At 41.2% G+C, this 21,658-nt stretch overlaps 1 protein-coding gene across 10 annotated transcripts in view; it reads left to right on the top strand.

The window, feature by feature from the left end:
- Positions 1-21,658, top strand: part of SLC45A4 (solute carrier family 45 member 4) — an 85,576-nt gene that overhangs the window by 47,250 nt on the left and 16,668 nt on the right. For all 10 annotated transcript variants that reach the window (XM_015283236.4, XM_046931084.1, XM_015283237.4 and 7 more), the window contains one exon: positions 2,761-3,378. In XM_015283236.4, coding sequence (XP_015138722.1) covers positions 3,135-3,378 — 244 coding nt within the window. In that variant the 5' untranslated portion in view covers positions 2,761-3,134. The remainder of the gene's footprint in view (positions 1-2,760; positions 3,379-21,658) is intronic.

The raw sequence follows: 21,658 nt of genomic DNA, 5'->3' as shown, positions 1-21,658 counted from the left end.
AGGGAGAATGAGGATCTGTCTGAACAAATCTGAACCCAGCCTAGGGTTCAGGAGAAGGAGCTGAAGACCTTTCCAGAGGCTGGTGCTCTGCAGTTGATGTATTAGACACACGTTTGGAGTCAGTTGAAAGTGCTGCAGGAAGAGTAGCATAATGCTCACCAGCAAATTGGTGTTATGGAATAGTAATTCTGTTACTTCTGATAAAACCTGTCCATTGTGCCTTTTGATATGGCACTTAAATACTGCAACTGCTTTTTTTGATGTGTTTAACATATACTGTTCTTCTTATGTGTCAGTTACAACAAAGTCTACCTCTGTCATCCATTATTCCTGTCTTTTAAATTAGCGATCAGTCCCGATCATCTTCCACTTCAGGCATGACTTCATCAGTCATCCCTTAACAGCCTTGCTCAAATGGCCCAAGCCTCACATCTGCTTTTTTCTGCTGCCTCTTTCCCCTTTGCCATGAGAAATGCTCCCAATCTGCTGCTGTTCTGCTTGCGTATTCAGGCTGCCCCCTGCATTATAAAACATTCTGCCTTTGTATCTATGCTTCATTCTGCTATCCTGTAAATACCTACTAAGTGAGGTATGTAGGGAAATTGAGTCAAATCCCTCATTGCAGTGACATGAAGAGAAACTGAGCATGAGAAAAAGCAATATTCTTTACAGCCATCTAGTGCAGAAGTGTTATCTGTGACCCCTCGTCCACAACAGCCTGCGCGTGTACTGAAAGATTTCTGAGTAGGAAAACCTGATAGGTAATCTTATTAAATTCTACTGAAGGTAATTTTGCGTCAATCTGCCAGCAATTAGATGTTTTATTACTGTAATTAAAATAATCACTCCTGCTCTGGAGCCTGTGCTCTGTTATAAGCATGTGTCTTCTGTTGTTTTTTTTCCCTTTTTTAATCTTCTACTTCCTATTTATGTTAAACTAAAATAGCTATTCAAGGAGTGAGCTGAAACCTCATATACTGAAGTAAGGTAAGAGTATCCCGTCCCTTCCTGATGCAACTTCAACACAGTGCTAATGCTGGAAGGTGGAAAGAGGCGTAATGGCTTTAAGGCCGGGTGAAGTTAAGGTTGGCTATTGGGAAAGAAATTCTTTTTCAGAAAGTTGTGAGGTATTGGAGCAGGCTGTCCGGGGATGTGGTGGAGTCACCATCCTTGGAAGCTTTCAAGTAAGGATAAATATGGCACTGGGGGACATGGTTAGTGGGCAGGGTGGGGATGGGTTGATGGTTGGGCGAGGTGATCTTTGTGTTTTTATCCAACCTTAATGATTCTATTCTATGAAATGAACTCTTCCTCATGCAGAATTTTACAAATCCAAGCTGATGAGAAGGAAATGCTTCATAGAACCAAGGAGCTTATGAAGAACTTGACCGATTACTTTTCTGGGCCTTGATTTAGTAACCCTAGGCAGTGCATCTCAACTCTTCCTTTTAGTACAGAATGAGTGGAGAAATGCTTTCTTCGGACCTTTTTGTTCTGAACTGTTTATTGCTTATGGGTTAAAACTCTTGAGGATTAAACCTTGGTTTATTGCAAGTGTTCAGTAATTTATTTTAACTTCTCTCACATGATTTGACTAGCTCAGAAGGAAATTCTAACATTACGTTGTTATGGAGGTCATTAGATCTCAGAATTTAAGTAACTTAGGGTAACTTGGGCGGAGAAAAACCCAGACTGAAAAAAAGATGCTGTTGCCTAGAAGAACAAATTACGTATAAAAAAATCCTCTGGGGATACAGCTCTGAGGTGGGTATCAGCAGGAAGGAGCACTTGAGATGCTCCCTTGCAACTCTTCCAGTAGGATGGTGTGTTAGTGTCGCATGGAAGCAAGAGTTGTTGATGTCACCACTTTCTTCAGTCTCTATTTTACATTCTCTACCTAATAGTATGGTTTATGCTAGAGCACACAGATGTCAGCTGGTTGGAATATATTTCAATAATATATGGTCACATATTTTGTACCATTCTCCTCATAAGACTTCCTTTCATAGAGTATGAGGATTTGTTCAGGTATTGCGTGCAGAAAGTGAAGATGGATATACATACTGTGGATATCTCTTCATTGGAATTTTGAATATTTTAAATACTAATCTTCCAAATTATATTCCTAACGGCTTATTTCTGCTCACATTTGTTTGAGGATTATCTTCGTTATAAGATGGTCTGAATTTACACAGTGATATACTTCTCTATCTATCTGTGCAGTTGACTTTCTAGTATTATAAAGTTCAAGGGAGCTATGGGATCTTAGGTGCAAGGTAGCTGGTAGCTTCCAAGAGGCTGAACACAAGTCTGCGTGGCTAGTGAGTAAGTGGCAATCTATGAATCACCTTCCTGGCATAGGAGTCATCTTCCTGGCATAGTACTGGAATATCCTATGCTGCTTCTGAAATGGAACCTGCCTTAATTTCCCAGAGTTTGTTAGCTCTGTGCTGGATGTTGTGAGGGTCTCAGGCAAGCATGATGTTTGTCATATAATTATGTGTATATGCTGATATATATATTCCTCTGTGGCTGTGTAGGACCACACAGGAGTGCAGTTAGGCATCATTTAAACATGAAGAACAATGGCATTTCAATGGAAAGTTCAGGAGTAGGAGGGACCATGGAATGAAAGACCCTACACGAGGCAAGGACAATAGAAAGCATGAAGCAGGAAATAGGGTATATGGTAAAAGGGGGGGGGCACAATATCCTGAGAAAATACTATTGAAATTTTTAAATGCTTGCTTTTTGTTGCAGATTAATCAGCCACTCGATGGGGATTAACAGTGGAGCACCTCTTTGTGTCGCCTTTCCACCTCTCTGTAGCAAGAATAACAACTTCAGCACTTCTTCAATAATAATTATGAAACTGGTATTAACTGAATGGCAATTATGGATTTTTAACTCTAACTCACAGTAAACCAGCAAGCCATATGTTGAAATTCCTACCAAATAGCTTTCCATTCTTTATGTCTCGTATCTACACAAGAAGTTGCAAGATACTTGTTTGTACAAGAGGAATATAAGCATTACTTGCCTGAGGAACAGAAGGTGAAAGAGAAGACACCCTGACTTGTTTGTGGAGTTATGGTAGTGTTATTTATATAGATATAACATATATATATATTTTTATGGTAATGAAAATGGCTCCCCAGAATGCTGACTCGGAATCTATGCAAGTTCAAGATCTACCTGTGGCACAGCTTCAGAAACCAGAAAACAAGGAGAATGAAAGTAGAGAGGAGACCATCAGTGAAGGATCCATAGACCGGATACCAATACGCCTGTGGGTGATGCATGGTGCAGTAATGTTTGGCAGGGAATTTTGTTATGCCATGGAGACAGCTTTGGTAACGCCTGTATTGTTACAAATTGGTAAGTAATTCTCATTTTTTTGTTAATCAATATTTTAGACACCATTTTTCATTGAAATCAGAAGGAAGCATGATCCAGTAGCTGCAAATGAGAATAAAAAGGGTTTTGTTTTTTATTCTTGGCTGTGCCACAGATTCAGTATGTGACCATGTTTAAGTGGGAAGGATTTCTGTCTGTATTTGTCTTGTTTAATATTGCTTCTCACTGTAAACACTTAACCTTATTTGAATTCACGCCTAAAACCCTTTATTAAAAGGTAGGTATCCTCAAAACTAACAACATCAGACTGTAAATGATTTCAGTGAAGCTGGTTTTTGATTTATGGAGAAATGCCTCAGGTTATAATGCTTCAGAATAACTACTTACATAATTTTGCTTTTCCAAGTTCTAATGAAGTGGTATATTTCTTTTAAACTACTAGTGAGTCTTGTTTTATCTGGTTAATGTTTGTAGTTCGATTAAACAAACAAATATTAATAAAACATGACATGAATAGCTTGAGGGGAAAAAACGAGGAGAAAGAGGAATTGGGGTAGATAGTGTTAGATTTTTGTGGTGAGTACTGTAGTTCGATTGCCAATAAGCTGTTTCCAGTATCAATAATACCTTATCAAATCTAGAAATTCATGCTCTCTATCAAATATCAGAAAATATTACATGAATGTGAATGGAAGCACTGCATTGAGTGTGCCTCTGTGTGAATAAGTTGATGTGTTTACATTGTGTAAGAGTATGTACAGTATATGAATACTGTTTGTTTGCTTTGGCTTATACGTGCAGTTGTTCCTTTACCATGCTCACTTGTAGGCAATGAGAAGCACCCGGCCAAGTCTAAAATGTTCACTGAACAGCATTTACAACATTGTTTTAAAAATTCAAGGTCAGCTTTTGAAATGAAACATATTTCATATGATAAAAACGTATATATGAGATAAAATGTGTGAGCATGCCAACGTACACACTCCATCCTGCACTCTTACTGCAGTTAAAAATGTGTTTTCACATGAAATTACTAGTGGATTTATTTTTGATCAGCAGATGAGTCAATAACCAATGCAGTCAGAGCCGTGAGAGATTCTGGTGGGTTGATGCTCTGAGATTTCCTGGAAACTTTCATTCTTGGAGCTCACGTGCCCTCTTTTGATTTCTCAGTGACAGAATAGATTATATGTGTTTTCTGAATAGAGGCTTTCTAATTGACCTGACTTGCTGAACGAAACACATATCTTCATCTAAGAATGCTTGTAATGTCTGTAAGGTATTTTGGTTTTAGATAAGCCCAAATTCAGAGATGTAAGCTACTTGAGTTGTATTAGAAGCTTCGATTCAATTACTGTCAACCGTGTATGCAAAGTACTTGTGTTGTTCTTAGCATGGAGAAGACCCCCAGTTCTGTAAGTGACCTATACTTCTTGCTTGCTTTCTTGTTTGTGCTGGCACTTGGATGTTTAAAACGTATAGCTGGCTAAGTTGACTTTACCTTACCAATGATTAAGGTCAGACAGTATAAACAAACCATCCTCTTAATTGCTGATCACTCCGCTAGTTTACATTTCTTTTGTGAGCTCTTCTAGCAAATCTGTTTCCTCCAGATAATTGGAAAAATCTCTTCCTTTCCTTCCCTGACTCTAGTGATCAAAATAATGTTGGGATTTGGGGGGAAGGGGAAGAAGAACAGAGTGCTCATTTCTAGAGAAGCTGGCAAAACGACATAAGACTGCGGGGATGCAGTGATGATGTTCAGTGCTGTGTAGAGACAAAATGGAGATGGCTAGTTATACATGTTAGCATTTTGAGTACTCTGGCTCACATTCCCCTTCAACAGAGGAATAAATAACGTTGTCTGCACAGAAGGGTTAAGCTATTCATGGGTGACTTATATACCTGTTTTGTAGTTACCTCTTACATAGTTCTGTTCACTTATCAACCTCAGCATCTGTCTGCCTCAACAGGAGCTATATTTATTCCTTGTCTGGGGGGCTGTCTGTAGCTGTTTCTTTGCTGCAGTATTTCCTCTGCTTTGTGATTTGGTAAATCATAGAATGGCCTGGGTTGAAAAGGAGCACAATGATCATCGAGTTTCAACCACCCTGCTATGGGCAGGGTCACCAACCCCCAGACCAGGCTGCCCAGAGCCACATCCAGCCTGGCTTTGAATGCCTCCAGGGATGGGGCATCCACAACCTCCTTGGGCAACAACATTCACTTGTTTTCAGTGTGAGGTTAATATGGCTTGAGAAACTTTCTGAGAAGTGACAAATGAAGAAATGTCGTAACTCAACCAGCAAACTTCACACAAACACACTGAACAACCAGAGGTCTTTCGGGTGTGCAAGATAGACTCCTCCTTACAGATGTATATTAATTCTTAAGAGTTAAGCTTTCTGGCGTGGACTTGTGTTCCATACTTCAAAGAGGACTTCTGGTAGCTGAATCATTCAAGTTGGAAAAGACCACTCAGCTTATCTAGTCCAGCCATCAGCCCATCACCCACTTACCACATCCCTCAGTGCTGCATCTACATGTTTGTTGAGCACCTGCAGGGACGGTGACTCCATGCCCTCCTTGAGGAGCCCATTCCAATGCTTGTCTGCTCTGGGGAGAAACTACTTCTAGTATCCAACACAAACCTTCCAGGTTATGCTCTGGCAGGTCAATGACCTGTTGTTGTGTAAGTGGGAGGGGTCCAGCAGCTGTAGGAGGGGTCCCTTGGGGTCCTCCCTTTCCAATTCAGCGGTTGGTTTGTAAATGTGTTTCAATTTCCAGAAGTTCTAAATTTGTAACAAAAGAGCTCAAGGCAGCAGTGGGAACTGTTTGAGTCAGAGGATGCTGTAAATTAGAGAGGTCTGGAAGTCCCTGAATGCTGAACACCCACCAAAATGCCTTCAGATTTGTGATTGTAATCCTTGTCTTTATTGCTTTGTTTAGATTGATGCTACGTTGCCTTCTCAGAAGTGAAGCTACAACTTGTTAACAGTTTTGCCATAAACGGGTTTTAGTAGCTTAGCAACAAGAGCAAGCCAAATACATAGCACAATTTATTCTAACTTGTTCTTTGACTTCTTACTGTCTGCAGCAGAGGAATTCAAAATTAAGATGATAACTTGCTTAGAATACTTCGGAGAACATAAAAATGCCAGACATGAGAACTAGCAAGCTGACTCCAGATGAAACAGTATTAGTTGGCACTTCTGTAAGTTTTGACCTCTAGAAATCTTCATTAACCTTTATTTGGAGGCCCATTCAATCAGCAGTTCCTCCCACTCACTGTGAAAACTATGCAAGAAAGCATAATGTCGTCTCCTTTGGCACTCAGGGTATGAGTGTTTGTGTCACTTCAAGGTTTTGGAGAAGCTGGATGATTTCATGTTACTATTTAGGATGCTCTCTACATTAACACTGACTTATCCCAACTGCTGGTTGCTTCCTCTGTCTCATCTCAACCATGTTATAAATTACATACGAGCACAAGGAAACGTTTGTCTTCCAAAACATCTGGTACATAACACTGCTTATCAGTGAGGGGAGTTAAAATCCTGCTATTGCTTATGAATGGCAGTGTATTTTCTTCCATCATTAATCTTGGCTTTGAGGGCTTGAATCTCTTTCCAGTTCATAATAGGTCGTGGAAAATTTGGGTTGCAAACCATTTTGGAAATGATTTTGTGAAGTAATTTGTGTGAATGAAGGTGAGGAGAAACTAATGACTACTGTGGCTTAAACTTGGAGGAATGCAGCTTGTTAAAGAAACTTGTGCAAGGAAATCATGATGGAGAAGGTGAGATCTGTGATAATTCCATTAGGGCTGCAGGACAAAAATCTGTGGCTTGTGGAGGCTTCTGCTTTCAGAAGAAATTCCCATGTGACAAATGAGTGGTGGTAGCTGCGAACACAGCTTCACATTTTGTATTTAATACGATGAAAGCTTTGCCAAACCTTTCCTATTGCTTCAAAGGCTCTTTCCAATGCTAGCATTACTCTATAAATAGTTAATAGGCAGAGAAATGACTGTCAGCACCAGAACTGTTCCTTGTTCCCCTGTGTGAATTATTAAGTACATTACACGAGCACATTTAGAACGAGACAATGTGCATTTACAGAAGGAAAAGCACGAGTAGTTTACGTGTCCTGCTTACCTTTACAGTGTCATTAACTTTACTGTAAAAAGTGTTTCATTGCTATGTATTAAGCTAAGGTATGCCTCGAATGTGTGGCGTTGTAGAAACACTAACTGAAATGTATCAGGTCTGATAAGCAAGAATAGCTTCTTTCTTTTCATGTATTTTGTATTGGAGTGCCTGTCTGTGATGGCATTATTCTGTTATGCTAGGAGATTTAATGGGCTCTTGTAATGAATGTTAGCTGATCTAGCATTAAATGTTGAGGGTTTTGGTTTTAAGCTTAACCCTGAGCATGTGTCATTTAGGGCAATAACACAAAGGAACAGTATTCCTGGAAACTGAATATTGCAGCGCTAGTTAATAGATATTAATACAAAGAAAGGCTGAGCTCAGCAGAGCAGAGCACAAGTGGCTCATTTCATTTGGAAAAGAACTTATTTATGTCACTGTGTGCTCTCAGAGTGACAGAGGGCTGTCATTACTGCTGTCTCAAATATGGGATAGCTGTTTTGGGGCTTAAGCTGTCAGTTCTTGACTACATTTTCTTCTCAGCTATTGTGACTAATTGCATTATCTTACACTGAAAGTTCTTACAGCCTAAAGCTTAAGACTGTGCTTCCAGGGACTTGAAATGTAGTTCATGTGAAATTGCCTGTATGGAAGAAGTGTATCTAAGCGGTAATAGAAACTGCTGATCCTGAGAAATCTCAACGTGGTCGCTGAGAAGTCATTATCCCAAAAAGATTTAATGTTATGGAACGAACTTTCATTACAAAGGAATCAGTCTCCCAGTTGAAATTCAGTGTTGGTACCTGTCTGAGAGGAATGCGTGTAGGTAAAGAGGAGATTATGGAGATAGAGTTAGAAATCAAGCGTGAAATGTTAACGATAAGTTGGCCTTTAGGTATGTTTCTTCAAAGGAATGAAAGTATCAGTTGCTGACTCGATTCCGTGTGGAAGGGGATTGTCTTCCAAGGCTGAGCCCGAGATCAAAGGCAATCCCAAAACCTTAAAGATGTGGTGGGGGAGATGGAAACAAAGGGATGGATGAGCTTTTAGAGGCTGCCTGTAATTCAAGCGAAAAAGGGGCTGCCTGGAAAAACTTGCAGATGGATGAACCTCTTCAACATAAAAGCTGTTAATTTCAGCTCAGCTCACTGTCACCTTTATTCCTTATCTCCGTCCCAGGATGCTGAGAGTGAATTGCAGATCTGTGTTCCTCCTTAGAAGGAATTCTTGAAGCTGACCTGTGCTAAGGAGGGGGCTGTTACACAGCTGACCTATGGACAAGAACTGAACTTACAGTGGCTCCAGAGAACCTGAACTAGTAAAGGCTTAATTGAATACATTCTTCAGCCTTGGTAGCTTTGAAGATACTGTCTTTAAGATCATGTGAAGTTGGAATTCAGATCTCAAATGGTGGAATGTATAAAACTGCAAATATTGTGCCTTCGAGACAAGTGCTGATTGCCCTATAAAACCTCCCCACCCATCGTTTTTTAGTTATTGACTAACTTCATGTCTACTTAACAGTTGTGCAATACTAATTTTACTGTACATTTTCTTAACGAAAAGCAGGTCAATGAGACTTTCATATCATGCATCGTGTTTCTCTTGCATAAAATACCTCTTGGCCTTAAATTTAGAACAGCAGCAGTTTTTGGAAGTGCAGCCTTTTGTAAGAGGTTTGGATAAGGATTTATTTAAGGCATTACAAGAAGGTGCTATGCAATTCTTCAAGGTTTTGAAACGTAGAGGCAGGAGCATAGGCTTTAATTTCCTATCAATGCAAATGCTGAGTAGTTTGTAGGTTGTGCAATAACTGTTACTTATGGAGCTTTTATTTTATGTACATATATATAAGTAAAATTGTCCTGTTATTGTTTTCTCTTAAAGTAACACTGAATCTGTCCTCCAGAGGCACAGCTCTGCCTAAGAACAGCCATACTTTGGTACTGTTTTCTCCCCTATTCTGAATCTTAAATGAAAGTCCCTGTTCTTCTGCGGGAACATTAAAACAGAACTGGCTTATTTTTATTCCTTGCATAAATTGTTTGCAGTGAAACTTCTGCATAAGAACACTGTGAACCTTCTCAAGTTTTCCTTTTGAGAGCTTTTGTAATCTGAAGGCAATGTGAGTAACAATATATCAGAGGAAAAACTGAGCTGTGGACAGATAGAAAAATCTCAGTGTGCAAGACAAAGCAAATTGTGTGACAATGCACACTGTCAGCTCCTGTGAGAGGATGAAGATTTAAAAGCAGTTCTTAATTTTGTTGCCATTTCTGTTCTTCACATCCATTTATTTTTCTGCAGAGATTGACACTTCAGCCTGTGATATGTGGGAAGAGCTCAAGGCCTCCAGAAATAATCATCCCCCTAAGAAGGGAATGAATATCTCTTTTTCTTCTGTAGCTGCTTCTATCTAATAGTAAATCCTTCCTGTTCAGCATGCTGCCTTCTCTTTACCTTCATTAGCCAAGGTTTCAGAGAGGTCAGGCTTTCTGAAATGATGTAGGAGTATACTTTGACATCTGTCGTGTCTTTTACTGAGAGTGGAAACAGACCTTCTGTTTCTGTGTGTAGTGGAGCAAGGATGGGAGACGAGAAGCTGAGGCAGATTTAGGTCTCCTGAGCACGTGCTAAAGTCCAGTGGCTTTAAACATGACTCTTTATGCAATCTAAACCCTTCTTTTATAATCTGCCTCCAACCCACATGAGATGGCAGCCAAATTTGCCAAATCTCTCAGCTTTTAATACTTGTATTTAAACAGACTTCAGGAGAGCAAGATGTCAGGTTACAAGCAGTGTATACATATACATGTATACATGCAGTACAGTGCACACACAAAGGCTTTCACAGCAGGAATGTGAACTTCCCTATACTGCCTGAAAAGAATTTGACCCTCACCTATGACTTAGAGGTAACTGTAGTGATAACAGATGCAACACCATAGTGCTTTCCTGCTCTTTATTACCAAGTAATTGCAGGCAAGGCAGTTTTCCAGCAAGCAATTGCCTTTTTCTTACTGTAGAAAGAAACCTTTCAACTCTTAGGATGAGTTCTGGTGATGGAGACCTGTAAATGCAGAACTGAAATTTGCGTGCCTTGCTGTGCCAGGTCTCAAATTGAGGGTTTTCTATTGAATGTGGATTGTGAATCAAGTTATGAAAAGGGGATAAAAGTACTCCTTAATGAACAGGAGTCTTTACTTTTCAAGGAAATAAAATTAAGGCCACTTCTGAAATGAAAAGAATGTCAACAGGCTGCTGCCAAATCACGTAATGCTTTAATAAAGCTTGCTTCAAGAGGATTGTCAAAGCTGCAACCCCTTAAGCTCAGTCTGAGTCTCCTGTGTGCTTGTTGCAATAGCATTTCTGCTGTGATGCACCCTCTGGGACTCTGTCTTAGTCATCCTCTTTCAACGAAACAACAGTTGAGAAGGTTTCGGATATGCTTCCTGCAGGCTATATTGCAAGAAAGTATTGGAAAGGTTTTGAGCTGCTGATTCAGTCTGATGATAAAATTTAATACAAGTCTATTTAATTAAACATGGAAAAATCGGGTCATAGATCTTATTTACATGGGTTTGGATAAATCCCCAATAGCTCCTGTCACTCTCTGAACTCTTGAGTAACAGTGGGTACAGTGCAGCACTGATACATTCTCTTTTCCATAAATGCATAAACCAGGCAATGTACCCTCCTAACATTTGGTGATCATCTGTTGGGTTTTTTGCAGGGTAGTAAATTCAGAGCATTACAACTGAATATGAGCTGCTTTTGTACAGAAATAAATTGGATTGAAAAGAGCTTATCAGATGAGCAAGCTTTATGTGCCCCCAGTCAGAACAACCTGAAATCCTGAACTCTGGGAAAAAGAGTAAGGTGAGGTCTGTTATCACTGTAGCGTGTCTCACCTGTCCTTACTTACATTAAATCTTCAGACATATCTTCCATGTTGACCTCAGGGAGCCTTAAAATGAAGCGTGGCATTTCCCCATGGAAGTGCTGCTTCCAGCACTGCAGTCACAGAACAACAGAGTCAGTCTGGTTCTGCCCTTGGCATCAGTTTTGTCTTTGCCGAGCGTCCCATCGTGATGCAGTGCACTTAATGTGGTTGTAAATTTTGTATGCCTTCTGTTGAAATTACCTTAAACTTGGGTTTCTGTCCCTTGGATCCTGATTTCTTGGTCTCTCCCGCTCAAGCAGTAAACAGAGCTGGATCATTTTCTATGTGTTTTCATGTATAAACTGTTTAAAAACATGAGTTTCCTCCTTTTATCAGTTGTCTGGCTCTGTCAACAATGGTTTTTCAATAATACAGTCTATCAGAACTAACCACCTGCCCTCAGGATAACCTGCAAATTCCCAACGTATTCTGCTGGCTTTAAATGAGCTCCTGGCCTGTGTGTGTTTAATACCTCTTACAAAGGTTTTGTCTGAATGCTTCTAGAAATTAAAATATTTTTTTAGAGAGCAGAGATCAAGTTTGCACGCTTCAGAGTTTACGCAGTTGGCTAAAAAAATTAAGTTTAAATTGCATATTGTAAAATCAGTGCTAAACGTTGACGCTCTGGGATAAACCTTCAAGAACCTAAAGGCAGCGGAGTGCCTCTGGTATTCAGATAAATGATTGTTTACAGGCATAGAGTAGTTGTAGTGGATACGGTTGCAGCATTCCCTGTGTTTTCTTTGCCTGATTTGGAAAGCTGGGAGTAAGCTCTCACCACGCCAGGCATTTTCTGGCAAGGAGGAGTCATTACAGGCATACCTGCTGTCTTACACAGGCTACATCAGGTGACCTGAAAATGATTGTTTATCGTACTCTGATGCAGATATGACAAATTGTGTAGCGATGAGATGCCTCTGCAGCTACCAAACAGCTGATCTTGTCTTTTGTTCCAAGCTATAGCACGAATGAAGAGCAGATGTACTCTTTCTTTCTCCCCTCATTTTTCCATGGAACTCGATGATAAAAGGTTGCTGGTTGTTGGACTTTGGTGGCTGTTTCTCGCCTCTGTAGTTCTGCCTGTTTAGAGTCTTGGTAGGTCTTCCTGTAACTCATGCAGGGATTGCAGTGCCTTCTTTTCTAAGTTAAAACAGCAACACAAAGGTTACAAGCAGGGTGATATACAGCACAACTGCTTTTCACAATGATCCAAATTCGCCTGGTTGTCTGGAATAGAGTTCTGTGTTATCCCTACTGGGGCCTGATTCTCATCAATTGAGTATTTGGAAGGGAAATGTTTGCTGTCTTATTGGGGTGCTCCATCAATACATATATTTTTCTAGCTAGAATTTAGAGGACTTTGAAAGTACTGCATCCAGGCCTGGGGCCCCCAGTACAGGAAGGACGTGGAGCTCTTGGAGCGGGTCCAGAGGAGGGCCACTAAGATGATCAGAGGGCTGGAGCACCTCTCCTGTGAGGAAAGGTTGAGGGAACTGGGCTTGTTTAGCTTGGAGAAGAGAAGGCTCCGAGGAGACCTCACTGCAGCCTTTCAGTACTTGAAGGGAGCGTATAAACAGGAGGGGGGAATGGCTCTTTACGAGGGTGGACAGTGATAGGACAAGGGAGAATGCTTTTAAACTGAGACGGGCAGTTTAGGTTGGAATTAGGAAGAAGTTTTTCACACAGAGGGTGGCGAAGCACTGGAACAGGTTGCCCAAGGAGGTTGTGGATGCCCCATCCCTGGAGGCATTCAAGGCCAGGCTGTATGTGGCTCTGGGCAGCCTGGTTTGGTGGTTGGTGACCCTGCACATAGCAGGGGGTTGAAACTCCATGATCATTGTGGTCCTTTTCAACCCAGGCCATTCTGTGTTTCCATGAAATCAGGTACGCGTTCACATCTCTCTGGAACATGTGTAGAACATACTTCAGTTACGTTAATGTTCAAGCCAAAACATACAAGTTTATAGGAGGCATTTCAGAAAGTTGGAGGCAGGCTATATAAACACCAGTGCTGTCTTTTTGATCAGACCCCATAAATTTAATCTGTTGCTTTTGGCAGCGCTTTAACTAAAAGGCAGATAGTTGGTGTGATGAGTAACTATAGAGAGGATACCACTTTTTTGGGGAGGAAAAAAGCCCTCAGTTGGTTAAAAAGCTTTATGTGATAGTCCTGCTATTAGCAATTGTATGTGTAGAGCTTGTTAAGACCACTGGTGAAGGCTGTTTTCCTGGAGCAGGGATCTGACCAAGTGGGAAACCAGGCCTCCAAACTGAAGCCCGCAGCTCACTTGAAGCAGGTAAGCAAAGCACTAATAGGATTTGTGTTTCACTCGATATAGCTACGTGAGGAATTAGCCTCAGTAAAGGCAACTGCGTAGAGGAATGTAGTTCTCTTTAGGAGCTTAGTGTGGTTTATTTTCAGAATTCCTCTTTTTTTTTTCTTCTTAAATACACAACGAGTAACAAACGAGGAGAATTGGTGCATATACTGATGTGTCTTAATTCAGCACCAGCTTTAAAAGAGCAAGGAACTGTACAGTGAGCAGTGTTACTGTGCTGACCTTTTAGCTGGTAGGGCTGCCCAGTAGCACAGTTGTGATAGAAATGATCGCTGGCACAGCGTTTATTCCCACCATAAACAATCCAATAGTCCTAAAGACTTTAGGAAGGGCAGAGGGTTGATTTCGCAGCATAGCAACAATTAGCAGTACCCTTTTAGTAAGCCTATTACGGGGCTGCTGGCTTTTAGGGGGAGGCTTTGAGCCTTAAGAAGGGGAGTGAAGGGCTTTGGGGCTGCATGACATGAATGGCGCAAGGTGGGATCAGACCAGCAGCCTGGGTATTTCCAACTGGACAAATGTCTGCTAGAATATGAAGCCTGTACAAGATACCTGTCGTGTATATTAGTTATTACATTTGCTCTGCTTTAGGTCAGCTGGGGTAACTACAGGAGGAGCTGCCTGCCCTGTTTACTGACCCTCACAAGGACTATGCAAATGTGATCCCAGCTGAAATTTAGAGATCAACTGTCCAGTCAGTAATCCCTGGGTGCTCACATGGCGTCTGCAGGGGTCCTCAAGCCAAAAAACACCGTCTTGAGTTGCTGTTTTTGTGTGACTTCCAAGCATGGTCAAACCTAAAAACTGGAGGATAAGAGGCTGACTTCTGTCGACGTGCAAAGACAAGTTCCTTGTTTTACTCACACATACTGTGTTTACTACACCATGTAACCTGAGGCTGGAAATGAGCTGTTTTCTTTGCTGCTTGCAATGCAAGGGCATGAATGGTGTGCTGACCATATTCTGCCTGGCTGCCTGCTTGACAAAAATACTTTTTTTTGCCTACCCTTATGCCTTCCTTTTTCCTTGTTTCTGGATGCACTGACCAAATGCTGTGCTGGGTTAGGTGCACGCCAGTCACTTGTTTGGCAGCATCAACCAGAACCTTTCTGGTTTCCCAGGATTTGGAGAGTCAGTTGGGTAAGATGGGTGCTTTGGGAATAAACTAGTGCTATCATGAATGAGAATTTAATATCTAGGTGATTCTTTCTAGTCCAGTGTTTCCTTTGTGAGCATAGTATTTTCAAATCCATAACGCTGTGCTGCGAGTCTCATAAAATTTGGGACATCCTGGCCATGCTCGTTATGTTGCTCTGGCTTATTTTTGTTACTTAGGGCAGTGATCGTGGCCCCGGGCTGCTGGAGTTCAAGGAGCATTTGGTCAGTACTCTCAGACGTAGGGTTTGGATTTGGGGTGATCGTGTGTGAAGCCAGGAGCTGGACTCAGTGATCCTTGTGGGTATCTTCCAGTTCAGGGTGTTGTATGATTCTGTGATTCTCTGATCGTTAACCGGACTTCTTAGGGAAGGGAGGTGGTCACTTCAGTCTGCATTGAGGTTTGGCTTGACATGAAAGAAAAATAGGTGTTAGCACTGGTTTTTGGTTAGGGTTTGGTACAGCTATGTACGTAGATGGTCATATCCCAGGCTATTAATGTGTTAATCACTGCAACAAAAGCTCTACTGTTGATAACAGGCTTATGAGTGGTTCTAAAAGATTTTGTATTGTGTATCTAAGTCTCTTGAGTTTGGGGATTTGAGCTGAAGTGCCTTTGTTTATAAATTTGCCAATACTGTTGAAGCAGTGATGAAAAACTATCGAGCCTGGGATAAACTGGGATGCAGTATATCTTCAGGCAACACATGTCATTGTAATTGATGTCTAATCTTGCAGCGAACGGAGTGGCGAAGTGCTGCAGTGTTACGTAATGCACAGAGAAGTGGGGCATCACGTACAGCTCATGCATTTCAATTACGGCCCGTAAAGGAGAGGAAGGATTAGTGTGGCAAAACAATTAATTGATTGCTGCATTCATATATGGGTTTGCATACGTCTTTGTTATACCTTTGAACCTGCTCTTCAGTGGAGGGTTAATAGGAATTGTTTTGATTACTGCTGGTTAAGCACGTTGGAAGTTGCTTGGGTTTTAATCTGTATTTCATTTCAGCTCGTTTAGCGCTGTGATGCAAATCACTGTTGGTGTCAAAGTGATATATTTCTGAATATTGGTTAATGAGTGATAGAGGAAGATACGGTAAAAACAAGTTTCCTAAGAGCCAAAAAAGATGTCCCAGGTAACCTCGAAAACTCCAATGAATTGGTTTCAGTGGTGGCTTTTTAGTATAATAAGGTTGACAACAGCAATTGATTCTCTGGTCTTCCTCTGAGCATATCATATGTCTGGCCTTTCATTCCTCATCTTCAGGAGTAGCTAAGGTTGTCAGCTGTGTCTTGATTACCTTGGTTAAGAACATAGAAAGATTGTTACAAGGGTAGCAAGGTGGAAGTAGTCTTCTACCTGAATTACTACAGGTTTACGAACTTACAAATCAATAGAACTTTTAAAGCTTTGCTTGGCAGCCTTTATAACCATGCTGAAAGGAAACCATATTTTCCTGACTGCAGTTCAGAGCATGTGTTCTTTCTCTGATGCTTCAGAGCTCAGCTTTTCTCAGGATTTTGCTTCCCCTCTCCCCCTTTCACACATACCTTTGGCTCACTTCTCTTAACATATGCTTCTCTTTCCTGACACAGCACTGTAAAACTTTGCTGTAAAATAGAAATTGTCAGAGAAGTCATATAAACCTTTCTACAACTTTGGCAGAATGGCTGCAGAGCCTAATGAAACACTGCTGACTCCCACAGTTGCCAAATAGGAGATGGGGAGGACAGTTGTAGGAGGCTGAGAAGCAGTAATTGAACTGAGACAGAAAGTGGGAAAACTAGATGATGAAATCCTCCAAGGCCTGTCACTTGTTTCCTTAATCCCATCCTTCAGGTCTGTCTTTTGACCCAACATGTTTGCTGCTTGCAGGCTGTTGCATGGGCAATACCAAAAGCTGTACCAAGAGGCAAAATAGCTTGGTCAGGAGGGGATATTACTCTTCTACAGCTTAAAAACATTCCAAGACTGTACGTGAAGCCACGCACTGATGCTTTGTACTGAAGCTACTGGGGAGCAAGAGCATCATTTCATTGCCAGTTGGGCTGTTCAAATTCTTCTTTGGAAGTGGATGGCTCTTCTCATCGTAGGCATGGCGTGCAGCCAGTGGTATCAAGCAGAGCCTGCTGTCATCAGTGCCAGATTTTCAGAAGTGGTTTCTGCTGTCAAAGCACGACTCGTTTGCATCCAACTACTGAGGAGATTTAAGATTTGAAGTCAAAGTTTTAAGAAAATGCTTTGGAGGTCATTTTCTGTATTTTGCTGTTGGATATCAGTCCCTCAAACTACTGTGTTTTTTATGTCCTCATAACATCCCTTTCAATTATTTGTTCTCTTGATTGTCACTCCTTTCAAAGCTAATACGTCCATCCAAACAGTGGCTCCGTGCTTTATCCATCCGCTCTCCTGGCCTACAACTGATTTCTCATTCAAGCCAAGCAGACAGCCGTATCTTCACTTCGCAGCAGCACTGAGTGGTGCAGTGAGCCCAGCCATTGTGCAGACATCCCTGCTGACAGGAGCTAAGCAGGAGGGGAAGGAGAGGATGGACTGCTTGTAACTGGGTGACAGTGTGCTCCAGAAAAGTATGTTCAGAATGCGGAGTGCACGTACTCCTGCCTATAAGATGTATATAATGTGCTGACAGCTTGTGAATGTTGCCAGCTAAGCAGAAAGGCTCATATTTGACAGGCGCAAAAGAAAATTCAGGATGTAAATTTTACCAGTGGGAAGACTTAAGTCACAGTTATGCTATTGCTCTATTTTATGGTTTCTTTATGGCAATGGGTCACTTCTGAGACCCTGAGCAAATAAATACAAGATGCCTGACGACTTGGTAGGCACTTAGGGAGAAAGCAAACAGCAATTAAAAACCTCAGGGTAGCAGTGTTGTTCTGAGTTCTCCCACCTGCATGCTTGCAATTGCAATGAGCCCTGTGATCACACCAGCTGGTCATTATACTGTAATACCAGAGATGCAGACTGGGGAGGTTCTCGCTTCCCATACGACATCAGGCTGTGATTTCCAGTAGTACTTGAAAGCATTTCCTTCTTAAAAGCTCGTGCTCCTGTGTTTGGAAACTGTTCACTGTGGCAATGGGCACCAGGAGAAGTGGTTGGTTTTTCATAACTCTTCCCTATTGCTCAGTTTCTTTTAGTCCAGAAGCCAGAAGGTTTCTCATAGGATCTGCGACCTCATTATGAGTGCTTGCTGCACAGCAGTGGAGCGTTGAGACCACCGGTCAACGTGTATTGCTTTGAATACAGTTTTTTTTTTGTCAGCACTGAGCCCCATGCAAGCTGTAAGCCATTTCAAGTCTTAAAACCCAAGGAAAATAGCAAGAAGCAAAAAGATTTGTGGTTAGATCCAGTTGTGATAGCTCTGTGTTGTAAATATTTAAGGAGCAGACATCTGGATGCATTTCTGAAATGGTTGCTGCCTCATTCTGAAACCCCTATTCCTCATACAGAGACCCCAGTACTAAAATGCTTGAGTTCACGCTGTCGTCTGCACTTCTTGGGTTGGAACTGGATGATCTTTGAGGTCCCTTCCAACCCAAGCCATCCTGTGGTTCTTTTGTAACCAAATGCAGATACTGAGGTTCTCACATTGTCACAGCTTGTTGACGATTACTGGTTTTACTTGCTACATTCTTTAAAAACAAGGGCTAAACAAAACAGCTCATGTAAGCAGTGCATTTCAAACAGATCAATGTAAAAATATTTTTAGCAACATGCGGTGTTTTATATGGGAATGAAACTGCAGAATAAAAAGTATTTGCAAGGCATGGCAGCTTCTTGTGTGAGCTCAGAAATTTGTATGGTGTTTACTTTAAATGTACAAACAAGTCTCTAGGTGATGATTTCTGACGAATGAAAATAGGCACTTAGCATCCTATTCCCATATCAGATCTTATTGTTAAGCTTATAAAGAACTATTTTTCCCCCAATAGAACTTATCAAAAAGAGGTTTTGAATAGAAACTGCTGCATGGGAGTTAATCTTTCTTCCATGTAACTCGTGACCTCACACAGCCCTTAGACTGATGGTGACACAGTGAGCATTTCCTGTGAACCGTGAGCAGTGCTGGTCCCACTATTGTTGGGCACTTTTTTGTCTGGGAAAAAACAAATGCTTATTTACTAGAAGCCAGTGTCCTGTTTGTTTGTAGCTGTCTGGGAAATGCCATATTACAAGGGTCTCAGTGGCAGTCATCGCTGCTAACAGAAGCTGTTGTTGTGTTTTGCTCTTTTTCTCACTGATTTGTATGAGACTTCTGCATCTGACTTGTGACCTGCTCCAGATTCAGTTCATGACACACAAATATTAACCTTGTTTATCCAGTATTGTTTTCTTCCTCAGTGTTTCCTCAGATTTGCCATCAGCAGAAGACTAAATAATAATGCTCCAGTTACTATTCCTCCCTTTTTTCCCCAAGATTCCACATCGTTGCTTTCCCAGGTTGATGCATGGCAGTCCTGTGTTGGAGCTACTACCTGACAAGGAAAGCACATCAGTGGAAAATTAAGGCTGTTCTTTTATTTTAAGTCGGTAATGGAATGCAGCTGCTTTGGCCTTCCAGTCCACATGTGAGTCTCGGCAGCCTCCACTAACAGTGTTTGTTACATGATACTGCTCTTGGCCATCCAGAATCAGTCCCAGCCCAGTTACAGCCTGTTCCAGGTGAGCGCAGCAGCTCTCAGAGGTTGGAGTGTTTTACATTCCTCTGCAAGAGGCTGTGGCAAGGCAGACATTTGGATGCCAAGCTCGGAGTGCAGAGCTGCCATAAGATCTAGTCCAAACCGGCATCCGTGCATCTGTTCTGCACATCAGAGGCTGGATGCTACTGGGCTCCCAGCTTGGCACCTCACCTTAGCCAAGTCTATTTTAAGCATGTGCTGCATCCGAGCCCTTGCCGCTAGATGGGGATATTGGAAGGAAGTTCTTGGTGTCAAAATATAACCTTTATCTCTTAGTTTCTGTTCATTATTGTCTTGTCCTGGCCCAGATGCCTTCTAAGCTGTCTTCATACTGTAAAATATTGTATTAAATGGTTGTGTAGCTAAAGCGTAGCAACATACATATACAGAGAAAGGAATCATTGGGATGAGATTGAACCATTGGGGTTGGATTTCTTCTTCATTCTCTAGAACTTTCTCATTTTTATCAAAATGTGTAGTACTAAAACAACCCAACTAATGAACTGTTGCAAGTCCTGTAGACTGTTGATATGAAGCATGAGTGTTTTGAAGAATATCTACAAGGTACATCTTGAAGTCTCACCTCATGGAATAGTGAGGCTCTGTACCTTGGAAAGCTCTTTCCTGGAAGCCCCATGGCAGAACATGGCTGTGAGCTTTACAGAAGTCTGGCTTCCCAGCAGACATCAGAGCACATGAGTAAGTCTTTATGGAGACAGTAGGCTCTTCATGGCATGGAACATAATTCAAGCTTTTGCTTGATACAAAGCAGATTCACTGGCTACACTACATCTTATCAATAGCACATGTCAGCTTTAACAGATAGTTACCCAAAGCTCACTTTTAGGTATATTTTCTAACTTTCCTCCCCTTGCCATGGCAGTTGTTCTTTTTGGCAGCCTGTCCTTTGTTTGGATGAGCAGTCTGGAGACCATCAAAGAGGTCTAGGAGGCAGTTGTGCTGCCAGCAAATTAGTTTTTATTTTATATTATTTTAGCATTTTTTGTTCAACTGCTGCTGCTCTCCACCTGGGATTTTCTCTCTCCCCGCATATTTCGCTTGAGTAACCTAATGTGACCATACCACTGTTGACATGCATATAAAGAAAAATCACCCACTTAATGAATGATAAGTATTTTGAATTCTGCATGATGATAGGTGAAATGTACAATGAGTTTTTAAGCAATTGACTTACAGTTGGTATGTGAGGTTGTGGAAGAAGTCATACAGTTTGGCTTCTCTAGCAAGAGAAAAAGCAGGTTGTGCCCAGGCTGATGGTCCTTACCAATCACTATACGATTTGACAGAACTTCTCCTGTGTCACTTGAAAGTTATTCCTTTCCTGTTTATTTGGAGGAGCACTGAAAGCTCCTCCAGGATGGAATTTTAGGAATTCTTCTATTTTTCTTGGCATGGGACTATTCTTGTATAGATTGTTATCTTGGCCTCTTTTTCTTAAAGATGCATATTCTGGCAGCTAAAGTTCAATAAACAAATGTAAAGTGGTTTGTCTAAAGAAGGGTCTCCAAATTTTACATACTTGGTTAAGTATCCATTTTTCCATAAAAGCTACTATACATCCCTAGCTTTATTTTGAAATCACTGAGATTCCTATCTTTTGCAAGCTATTTTCAATGCAAATATTTGGATTTAGGCTTTGATTTATTATAGATGATGGGAAGATCACCCTTTTCAATCAGTGGAAATAAAACCTTCTCAAGTAAGCACTTCAGTCTCTCTCCTCTGACTCATATGGGGAAAGATAAGTCTAAATGTAACAGAAGTTGGGTAGAAGCCTTTTTTTTCCTTTCATTTACTGATCTGTGTAATCAAACCAGAAAGCAGGCCTTAACCTGCTTTTGAGTTATTACATGTAAAGTTGACTTTGAAAGTACTGAGAAGTCAAAGTAATGCTAGCAGTAAAAATCACTGTGTTTTTTAATAATCTCAGGACATTTTTATGCCAGCTGGTTAATTGTGTCTATGAAGCATGCCAAAAGGATCTA

Source organism: Gallus gallus, chromosome 2 (assembly GCF_016699485.2).
Source record: "Gallus gallus isolate bGalGal1 chromosome 2, bGalGal1.mat.broiler.GRCg7b, whole genome shotgun sequence".
In the NCBI taxonomy this organism is placed as follows: Eukaryota; Metazoa; Chordata; class Aves; order Galliformes; family Phasianidae; genus Gallus; species Gallus gallus.
This window is presented reverse-complemented; position numbering and strand designations above follow the sequence as displayed.